Source organism: Hyla sarda, chromosome 8 (assembly GCF_029499605.1).
Source record: "Hyla sarda isolate aHylSar1 chromosome 8, aHylSar1.hap1, whole genome shotgun sequence".
Classification (NCBI taxonomy): Eukaryota; Metazoa; Chordata; class Amphibia; order Anura; family Hylidae; genus Hyla; species Hyla sarda.
In genome coordinates this window covers 110,343,358-110,355,161 of record NC_079196.1, presented here as the reverse complement: position 1 = coordinate 110,355,161, position 11,804 = coordinate 110,343,358, and the positions used below count along the sequence as shown (strand labels likewise).

General features: G+C 41.3%; 1 protein-coding gene across 1 annotated transcript; it reads left to right on the top strand.

Moving 5' to 3' along the window:
* The first annotated feature begins 4,173 nt into the window (after positions 1-4,173).
* FZD5 (frizzled class receptor 5) lies at positions 4,174-9,507 on the top strand. The gene is made up of 2 exons (XM_056535152.1): positions 4,174-4,669; positions 5,601-9,507. Exon 2 carries the CDS (start codon positions 5,719-5,721, stop codon positions 7,435-7,437), a length of 1,719 nt encoding a protein of 572 aa, XP_056391127.1. The 5' UTR covers positions 4,174-4,669; positions 5,601-5,718; the 3' UTR covers positions 7,438-9,507.
* The last annotated feature ends 2,297 nt before the right edge of the window (positions 9,508-11,804 follow it).

Genomic DNA, 11,804 nt, shown 5'->3' with positions numbered 1-11,804 from the left:
CCATAGCGGCTTCCTAAATGCGACACGCCCACCAAAAACCATTTCAGCAAAATTTGCTTTCCAAAAGCCAAATGTGACTCTTTCTTTTCTGAGCTACAATGCTCAGAAAAGAAGGAGTCACATTTGGCTTTTGGAAAGCCCGCAGAGCATTTTACGTCCTAACATGGGGTATTTCCATACTCAGAAGAGATGGGGTTACAAATTTTGGGGAGCATTTTCTCCCATTACCTTTTGTAAAAATAGTAAATTTGGGAAAAAACTGCACTTTAGTGAAAACATTTTTTTTTTTTTTTCATTTACACATCCGACTTTAACGAAAAGTCGTCAAACACCTGTGGGGTGTTAAGGCTCACGGGACCCCTTGTTACGTGCCTTGAGGGGTGTAGTTTCCAAAATTATATGCCATGTGGGGGGTTTTCTGCTGTTCTGGCACCATAGGGGCTTCCTAAAGGTGACATGCCCCCCCAAAAACATTTCATCAAAATTCACTCTCCAAAATCCCATTGTCGCTCCTTCCCTTCTGAGCCCTCCACAGCACCCGCCGAACGCTTGACATACACATATGAGGTATTTCCTTACCTTGGGTCTACAAGAACATACGAGTGTAAAAAATTAAGATTTTGAATTTTCTCCTTTACTTTGCTGCTATTCCTGTGAAACACCTAAAGGGTTAACACACTTACTAAATGTCATTTTGAATACTTTGAGGGGTGAAGCTTTTATAATAGGGTCATTTATGGGGTATTTCTAATATGAATGCCCTTCAAATCCCCTTCAAAACTGAACTGCTCCCTGAAAAATTCCAATTTTGAAAATTTTGTGAAAAATTTGAAAATTGCTGCTGAACTTTGAAGCCCTCTTGTGTCTTCCAAAAGTAAAAACATGTCAAGTTTATGATGCAAACATAAAGTAGACATATTGGGGGAGATTTATCAAAACCTGTGTAGAGGAAGAGTGGTGCAGTTGCTAATAGCAACCTATCACAGGACTCTGAAAATGAAAGAAGCAAGCTGATTGGTTGCTATGGGCAACTACACCACTCTTCCTCTGCACAAGTTTTGATAAATATCCCCGATTGTATATGTGAATCAATATATAATGTATTTGGTATGTCTATTTTCCTTACAAGCAGAGAGCTTCAAAGTTAAAAAAAAAAAATGCAAAATTTTCAATTTTTTCATCAAATTTTGGAATTTTTTCCCCAAGAAATTATGTAAGTATCGATGAAAATTTACCACTTACATAAAGTAGAATATGTCATGAAAAAACTTTCTCAGAATCAGAATGAAAAGTAAAAGCATCCCAGAGTTATTAATGCTTAAAGTGACAGTGGTCAGATGTGCAAAAAATGGCCGGGTCCTACACTGAAAATTGGCTGGGTCCTTAAGGGGTTAATGTACTTTTCTGCAGACATACGCACTTTCTATAAGCCAGGTTCTGCGACTTTTTTTCTTCATAAATAGCGACTATTGCATCTTATAAATGCATGACCACTGCAAAGTAAAATAAAAATTACCACATGAGCAGATTTCAGAAATGTGCTTTGGAATAAGCAATAATCAAAAAGTAGCTGCATGTATAGAAAAGTCGCATGTGCGCAAGTACATGCAGCTTTTTTATGCAAAAGAAATTTTCCAGAGTTTGATAAATCTCCATATATATATATATATATATATATATATATATATATATACATATACACAGTGACCCCCCGACCTAGGCGACATATAATCAAATCGACATACGATGGCCTCTCAGAGGCCATTTCATGTCGATGTCAGCATCGTCATACGATGCTTTTTTATGTCGGGGCCATCGCATTAAGTGCTATCCGGCAGCGCAAAATGCTTAAGCCCGTGTGGTGCGGTGAGTATTACTTACCCCTCCACGATGCTCCGGGATGCCCTCCGGGTCCAGCGCTGGTCCTCAGGTGTCTTCTCGGCCCTCTCCGGTGACGTCACTACGCTGTTGCGCACGCTGTCCCGTCATCCAATAGGAACGGCGTACGCAGCGGCGTAATGACATCGCTACACAGGCCCAGTAAGGCCTTGCGGAAGACAGCAGAGGATCGGAGAAGACCAGGAGAGCCCAGCGGAGACCCGGGGTCACCATCGGGAGCGGAGGGACGCGGTCCGGAGCGGCGGGGACAGGTGAGTACAGCTTCCTATACTTTACATTGCACGAATCCCTCAACATACGATGGATTCAACAAACGATGGCTCGTTTGGAACGAATTACCATCGTATGTTGAGGGACCACTGTGTATATATATATATATATATATATATATATATATATATACTGTGATCCCTCAACTTACAATGGCCTCATCATACAATAGTTTCAACATACAATGGTCTTTTCTGGACCATTGTCAGTTGAAACCAGATTCACCATACAATGCTACAGACAGTCCAGATCTGTGAAACGTGTCAATGGCTGGAAGAACTGACCAATCAGAATAGGCATTTTACTGGGAAAACCCCTGTATTACTGAAGCGTATGCACTGACTGATATCTAGTAGCGCCCCCTACAGTACAGGGAGGTATTACATGTTATGTACACTTTACCTGTACCAGGGTTACCTGCTTCTTTGAACACCAGGTAAGGGCGACTCCATGTTACTTTTTTAGGACACTGTGTACTGTACATGTACAGGACCCCGAAGAAGATCCTGTCCTCAACATAGACCAGTGTTTCCCAAGCAGGGTGCCCCCAGATGTTGCAAAACTACAACTCCCAGCATGCCCGGACAGCCTTTGGCTGTCCGGGCATGCTGGGAGTTGTAGTTTTGCAACAGCTGGAGGCTCCCTGCTTTGGAAACACTGACATAGACAGTGATTTACAGCTCTTAGACGATCTTTCTTAAAGGGGTACTCCGGTGCTTACACATCTTATCCCCTATCCAAAGGATAGGGGATAAGATGCCTGATCGCAGGAGTCCAGCAGCTGGGGACCCCCGGGATCATGTACGCAGCACCCCGTTTCTAATCAGTCCCCGGAGCGTGCTCGCTCCGGGACTGATTACCGGCAACCGCAGGGCCGGCGGCTTGTGACGTCACGCCCCCGCGTGACATCACGCTCCGCCCCTCAATGCAAGCCTACGGGAGGGGGCGTGACAGCTATCACGCCCCCACCTGTAGGCTTGCATTGAGGGGCGGAGCGTGACGTCACACAGGGGCGGAGGCGTGACGTCACACGCCGCCGACCCTGCGGTCGACCGTAATCAGACCCGGAGCGAACACGCTCCGGGGACTGATTACAATCGGGGTGCCGCGTGCATGATCCCAGGGGTCTCTAACTGCGGGACTTCCGAGATCAGGCATCTTATCCCCTATCCTTTGGATAGGGGATAAGATGTGTAAGCACCGGAGTACCCCTTTAATTATATATGTAAGGACTTGCTTTATGTATATTAGTATTATATTATTTTTCTTTAATCCTCACTTTTTCCTATTTTTGGATGACATTTTGGTGCCATTAGAAACAATTACCAGGTTTCCATAGAGTTCTGGTCTCAACATACAATGATTTCAACATACAATGGTCGTCCTGGAACCAATTAATATTGTAACTTGAGGGACCACTGTATATGTATTGCTCTTTTCTAAACCACATCTATCTGCTATGGGGGCAGGGCTGTAGGACATAGGGGGCCAATATTAAGTAGAGTTGGCACCCTGAAATACTGTACATTAGGGAGCATACCTTCATGACTATCCTAAGCTTATATATGAGGCGACTGGTGCAGGTAAATAGTTCTCTAGTTGTAGGAGCCCGGGCAGAACCGCCTGTCACTAACGCTTTCTGACTCCCGTCTCACCAACTACAGTGTGAACACTGCACAAGCCTATGCCAATGTCTGTCCCTGAGGATAGGGCAGAGTTTCCTGTCAGCTGTAGACATTCCCTGTGCCAAGGACAGCACTGTGCGGAATACTGAAGTATTACAAGTCCAGAATTGCGGCACGTCAGGTCGCCGCTCACACACCAATAACTTTTTCCGAGCCAGTGCAGACTTCCCATAGAGGTGCGTTACCGCCGCTCACACACCAAGAAGCGCTGAAGACGAGGGCGGGACGTCTGTCTACAGAGGGCGGGGCGTGCACTTGGTTCGTCCAATCAGTAGCGGAGGGCGGGGTCACACTGACAAATGGGTGTGTCTGGCGGAGATCTGTATTGAGCACAGGTAAAGACGGATAAGAGAAGTCCGGTGGGGCGAGCGGCGGTGCTCGGGGCTATGTCAGGATACTAACAATCCGGGATCACAGGGGGTCCGGCCGGGGACATCGGAGCATCTGACGGGGGGTTCTGCTCATCGTGGACTACTGCTGAACTTACTGCGCCTATGGGGCACCGGCACCGAACCGTCAACTTCACTATTGAAAAGTGCCATGGTGACGGGCAGCCGTGCCAGTGCCGGATAGGCTGACCTGTGCCAGGACACCGGGCATCACCTGTAACTTATTATAACACTGGGGATCGCCATGAAATCACAGCAGCGCTATTACCGGCAGGAGTAACACCGAGTACCGGGGACAGTCCGCAGCACTATTCTTATTTCTCCTGACAGGATCCAAAGTTCACTTGTTCCCTTTCCTGCAGAAGGCTTTGTCCATGTTCAGCACATGGCTCGGTGCTGGGGAACCAGAAAACCAGTGACATGAAGGTACAGGATGTCCTCCATACTATTCCTGCAATTAATTGTTAGAAGAATAATTAATAACATTATATCATAACGAGATTCTTATCCCTGCTCATTTATAACTCTATATGGCACAAACACTTGGACACAAAATCGAATATTATAAGTATCTTTTAAAATAGTAATGGATTTATTTTATTTATTTTTATTGTAAGTACCTACTAGTATTAATAGACTATTGTATTTTTATTTCTTTTTATTCTAAGTAATAGACTATTTTTTATTTTTTATTCTAAGTACCTACTAGTATTAATAGACTATTTTTTATTTTTTTATTCTAAGTACCTACTAGTATTAATAGACAATTTTTTTTATTCTAAGTACCTACTAGTATTAATAGACTATTTTATTTTAATTTATTTTTATTCTAAGTAATAGACTATTTTTTTATTTTTTATTCTAAGTACCTACTAATATTAATGGACTATTTTGAATTTTTATTCTAAGTACCTACTGGTATTAATAGACTATTTTTTTGTATTGTTTTTTTATTATAAGTACCTACTAGTATTAATAGACAATTTTTTATTTGTATTTATTTTTTTAGTTTCTTTATAGCAGTAATAGACCTTTTTTTATTTAATTTATTTTTGTAGCCTATTCCCCAGTGCTGAGTTCTACAACAAATCTTCTTATGGTTATTTGTAGTAATAGAGGATGACATTTTTAGTATGTATTCTTCATCCTATGCAGAGTATGTATTATGTCTTCATTTTTACTCTACATTATTGTATTTTTGACCAGGACAGTTTTCCATCTTTAGAAATGTATGTTGCGGCTTCACTTTACAGTGTGTCTTGTATATGGTATATTGTAGTGTCACTTATTGTCTGTAATGCATATATTGTATGGCAGTTTTTGAGAATATTACCAATGTTTTTATTTTCTTTAATAGACGCTATTCTAAAGTTTAGAAGTAAAGTCGCACCCCTGAAGAGGTACAGGATGTCGCCCCCCTGAATACAGTTTTCAATAATTCCGGCTGTTGTTATAGGTGCTCATCCAGTAAAGACATGGCCAGACTAAATCCTGGAGTTTTTGTAGTGGGCCTTCTGTTCATCCTTCAGGTACCTACGCCAGTTTTTATGGCATCCAAAGCAATAGTCTGTCAAGAGATTACGGTGCCCATGTGTAAGGGTATTGGATACAATGACACCTATATGCCCAACCAGTTCAACCACGACACTCAAGATGAAGCCGGCTTGGAAGTGCATCAGTTTTGGCCTTTGGTGGAAATTCAATGCTCGCCTGATTTGAAGTTTTTCCTCTGTAGTATGTATACGCCTATTTGCTTGGCTGACTACAAGAAACCTCTTCCACCATGCCGATCTGTATGTGAACGAGCTAAAGCGGGGTGCTCGCCACTCATGAGACAATATGGGTTTAGCTGGCCAGAGAGAATGAACTGTGACAAACTTCCGCGACATGGAGACCCAGAAAACCTCTGTATGGATTATAACAGGACTGAGACCACCACACTTCCACCCTTATTTGTAAAACCAACTCACCCACCTAAAGGACCAAAACACTTGACTCCTCTCCATAGTCAGAAGCAACCAAACAGTGACTGTGAAGGGGTATGCAAATGCAGAGAGCCTTTTATCTCCATAACAAAAGAGTCCCATCCCCTGTATAATAGAATCAAGACAGGCCAGGTGCCGAACTGTGCCATGCCATGTTTCCAGCCCTACTTCACCCAGGATGAGAAGACATTTGCTACTTTCTGGATAGGGTTGTGGTCCATCTTGTGTTTCATCTCTACCTTTACTACTGTGACCACATTTTTGATTGACATGGAGAGGTTTAGGTACCCCGAACGGCCCATCATCTTCTTATCTGCTTGTTATTTCTTTGTATCTATCGGCTACATTGTCAGATTTATAGTAGGTCATGAAAATGTCGCCTGCAACAGGGACCACATTCACTATGAGACAACAGGACCAGCCCTCTGCACAATTGTTTTTCTTCTGATCTACTTCTTTGGAATGGCCAGTTCTATCTGGTGGGTGATCTTGTCTTTTACATGGTTTCTGGCTGCTGGCATGAAGTGGGGTAATGAGGCCATTGCCAGCTACTCTCAGTATTTCCACATGGCAGCATGGCTTATACCAAGCATCAAATCCATAGCTGTCCTTGCCCTAAGTTCAGTGGATGGCGATCCTGTGGCCGGAATCTGCTATGTGGGGAACCAAAACCTGGACAATCTACGTGGATTTGTGTTGGCTCCACTAGTAGTATACCTGTTTACAGGAACAATGTTTCTATTAGCCGGCTTTGTCTCACTCTTCAGAATTAGGAGTGTTATTAAACAGGGTGGTACCAAAACAGACAAACTGGAAAAACTGATGATCAGGATAGGTATATTCAGTGTACTGTACACCGTACCTGCAACCATAGTGGTCGCCTGTTATATTTATGAACAGCACCACAGGGAATTTTGGGAAAAATCCCACAACTGCTCATGTTCTGGGGACAAAAAGAGATCCAGGCCTGAGTATGCAGTTTTTATGTTAAAGTACTTTATGTGTCTAGTGGTCGGCATCACTTCAGGGGTATGGATTTGGTCTGGAAAAACTTTAGAGTCTTGGAGAAGATTCACAAGTAGATGTTGCAGAAGCAGCAAATCTATCAATGCCTTAGCATACAGTGAAGCCAGCACAGCACTAACAACAAGGACTGGTTTGCCAAGTTCAGCTTTATACCACAAACAAGTGCCAATGTCTCATGTCTGAACAATGCCCTTTGCACTGCAGAACATCTCGACTTGCATTTTGTAAGCTATGGTCCCTGCCACGGTTTCTTATTGTCTGTGTTACTGCTATGTACTATTTCATTCTTTGACAATCCATACATTGCAACACTTTTTTTTTTTTTTCCATTCAGAATTTTTTAAGTAGAAGTCCCTTTATTTAGAGTAGACTTTTTACGTGTTCTGAAGTGCGGAGTCTGAACACAAGCAATTGTGTGCACGTCTCCAGGACACTAATATATTCACATCTGGCTTCTCTACAATCTATTTCATCAGGTTGTAATTTCATTACTTCATAATATATCAGTGGATAAAATGTGTAACCTGTAGCCATGTGATGCTGAGCAGGGTTGTTTGTAGGTGGACCATAGAAGAGCTTTAGCTATATAAATGCCGTCCTGTGTTACCATATCTTCTGCTTGTGAGGAGGAGGCCTTTTTTTTAATCATTCCCTATATCCAAAATAGGAAAATCTTACACAATCCACTAAGTGTATGGCTTTCTGCTGTAAAGCAGCCAAAAAATGCATACCTTAAAGTGACACTGCCATGGAGAACAAAATGGAAATGAGCATTTCATCCCAAAAAAAACTTAAAGGTAATGCCCTTTTGGAATATTCAGTTTCGTTTGGTATTGCAATGACCATATAGAGAATTAGGAGTGTTATTAAACAGGGTGGTACCAAAACAGAAAAACTGGGAAAACTGATGATCAGGATAGGTATATTCAGTGTACTGTACACCGTACCTGCAGCCATAGTGGTCGCCTGTTATATTTATGAACAGCACTACAGGGAATTTTGGGAAAAATCCCACAACTGCTCTTGTTCCGGGGACAAAAAGCGATGTTCTATAGTTGTTATATGCAGGAGCCTATGTGACCAATAGTAGTAAGGACACCTGCAGGGCATGAGCAGGCATTACCTTTAAAATCACCCATACAGGGTAATACTCTTGTGATCTAAATACGCATGTAATTCTAATTCTACATGAATTTCACACTGGCTAGCATATTAGATCTAACACTATAGGTCTATTATTGTTCTGGTTTTGTTTTGTATTGTTTTCCTTTAGAGGTATGCAAATTGATTTATTTTTTATTTTTACACCCATTCATAAAAGAGAAATAGTTGTGGCCACACAATTTTATGACTATATCTTGCCATGTGTTCTGTGCACCTCCAAGATCTCAAGAGTTAACATCAATTGTGTGTTTAGACTTGGAAAAAAAAAAAAGTGCAGCCGTGCTGCATGATGCATTGTGACAATCCGTTCTGTCACATTTTGTAATCTGTTAAACTGGTCACCATGTCCTGTTCTCGTATTTGTTTTACCATTCATTGTGCATGCGGCCGTCCCACCTTTTTCTTTATGTATACACTGAAAACTTGTTCGTATGAATTCCACATGCTTTGTGCTGTATAGCTGTAAAACCAACAACATATCCATGAAGTGAGGACGATTGGCAGAGCGCAGAATAAACGCGTCCTAGCCTTGTATGGGAGATGACACCATTGTGTTTTAGAAAAGAAATTAAGGGGGGAAAAAAACACACATATATACTTTGCAGTTGTAGTGTGCGTGACGTCAGGTCTCTACCTTTGGGAACCAGTTTTACGCCTTTCTGATCTATATTCTTCACTTGATATAGGGAGAATTGGAATCTTGCTCACTTGTTTAGGTTTGTTATTGGTCCCAAGAAGCTTCCTATCTGCATTTGCTTCTAGGCACTGCCCGAACAACACGAATGCGAGAATCTCCAAATCACTTTAGCTCGACCATGTGCACTCTTCTAAAAAGCCACATGGTAAAACAAATAGCCCTCCATAGTACCTAGCATGATAAATAATATGAATTAGCCAGTGAATCGGCTGGTCTACTCCTGCTGTCACATGCTTCGCCCGGGAACTCAGTACGCCGCCCAGGCTCTTCAGCGCTCTTCTGTTTGACAATGGCAAACAAGCAGTGCCCATTGTGAAAGCTCTATGACATTCTTGTTTGATTTGTCACGCAGTTTATCAAAGCAAAAAAAAAAAAAAGGTTAATAAAGTGAAGGGGGGGGGCTTCTTAATTCCTGTATTATAATGCCTTTATGAAAACAATTCTGATATGTTAAACTATTTAGAGCATTTTTAGAGCAGCAGTTTTGTCCTTGCAACTAATATTTGCTCACTTCTTATATGGCATCAGTCTTTTTTGATCATTATTATACGGTGAAGAGTTCTGCTCTATAGTTTATATATATATATATATATTTTTTTTTTTTATTGGCACTGTTCACACACACACACTATAGTCAACCATAGAGCAAACAGATGTAGCAGAGCTCGGTGATCAGTTAATTTGCTGCATACAAATAATGTTTTAGGTGATACCCCTATGCTCTATGTCAGTGGTCTTCAACCTGCGGACCTCCAGATGTTGCAAAACTACAACTCCCAGCATGCCCGGACAGCCGTTGGCTGTCCGGGCATGCTGGGAGTTGTAGTTTTGCAACATCTGGAGGTCCGCAGGTTGAAGACCACTCCTCGGTGTCATACCCTGTCAGATTGGTAGAATACAATTTCGATTGACTAGGAAAAGTCCTGCAGGACGCTTAGTTCTTTTCATGTACATTTTCGTGTATGTTATAGTTTTCTATGCTGACATTCTGCTGTGACACCTTTTTATAACATTGATAGAGCTGGACAATGTCTGAAGACCCAAATCCTATTACAGACCACTTATGTGCCGCTATTGTTACTAGATATGCTTGGAATTAGTCTGATTACATACATAGTATGTAAACTGTGATTTGTAGTTACCCAGCCTGTAATCATCATTACCCACCCAGAGATCCCAATTACACACCCTGTCATCATCATGTTGCCAAAGTTAGGCTTTGTTCACACACTGCAGATTTGGTCATTATTTTTGCTGTACTCTTAAATCTAAACCAGCACTACACCAAGCACAAGGGAGAAAAAATTGGAAGATGTATGCTTTATCTTCACTACAGATTTTGGCTTTAAAATACTGGTGCAAAATATTAACTAAATATTCATGTGTGAATAGTAAGATCTTAAAGCATACCCGTCAGATCCAACAAAAAATTTTTTACATTTTTTTTTTAATATATCACTTAGTACCTAATCGTGACCATGTACACCTAATTGTTATGTGTCTGTCACCTTTATTTATTTTTTTATGAGACTTTTTTAATTTAGCTCCCTAGTATGAATTCCTCTCAAAGGGAGGGGGCGTGGCCTCACTGTGCAGGTCTCCGCCCCCTCCCTCAGTATGCTGTCTGCTCACATATCCCCTAGCAATAACAAAACTACAACTCCCAGCTTGTCCTCACTGACAGTAGCGGGAGACAAGCTCACAGTGGGAGGATTTTTCCTCCAACTGTGAGCCCTGTGCTCACAGCTGTCAATCAAGGAAGTGGGTCCATGATGCATGGACACAGCAGGACTAGTATGTGTCCAAGCAGGCAGGGGGGCAGTTGTTTGACTGGCTTTTTCAGTATGAAATACTGCAAATTTTCTAATGAAAGCAATTGCAAAACCTATTGGTTTTACATGCTTTACAACATATCAAATGTTTTTGTATCTGACAGTGCCCATTTAAGGCTGGTTACATGCACAGTTCTTGTGTGATACTACTACACATTTTACAAATTACACTACAGATTGCAGTGGTTTTGTGATGTGCTTACTGGCCATGCAGTTTTTACATATTTCACATATACAAACCATGTGGCCATTTACTGCATTACAAAACCACAGTAAAGTGTGTGTGTGTCTGAGAACTCAGCCTTATTCTGATAACACCCATCTCAACTAAATTTAAAGGCTATGGACACCTTTGCATTCATATGTTTTTATTGTTGAATTGTTTCCTGAATGCAAAATTAAGCAACTTTTAAATAGTCTTCATTAGAAATTGTCTACCATTTAGCTGCTCCTCAGAAAAAGAGAAGTTTGTTAGATGGACTTTCTGCTCTCTGTGTTAGAGATTGTAGCTGGGAGGGCGGTAGAGAATCCTTGGAGGACAGCTCACACAGGCTGGAGAACAATAGGAAAAGCACATTCATGGAAATCAGCAGGGAAGAATTATATACAAGTATAGAGAGAAAATATAGCCTGCACATAAAGCTGTAGAAGCTAAAGTAAGTAAAATGTTTAATAAATACCTATAGAAAATATATAATTTTGCTCCACAGTAAGTAAAATACTAAAAAAGCTAATAATTTCATAGGTGTCCACAATTTTTTTTAATTTGATTTGTAACTCATAATGTTATTATTATTTCTTGATAGTAGAGTTGTTTCTTGATAGCAGTTAGATGTTGCAAACAGTACCCCCTGTCA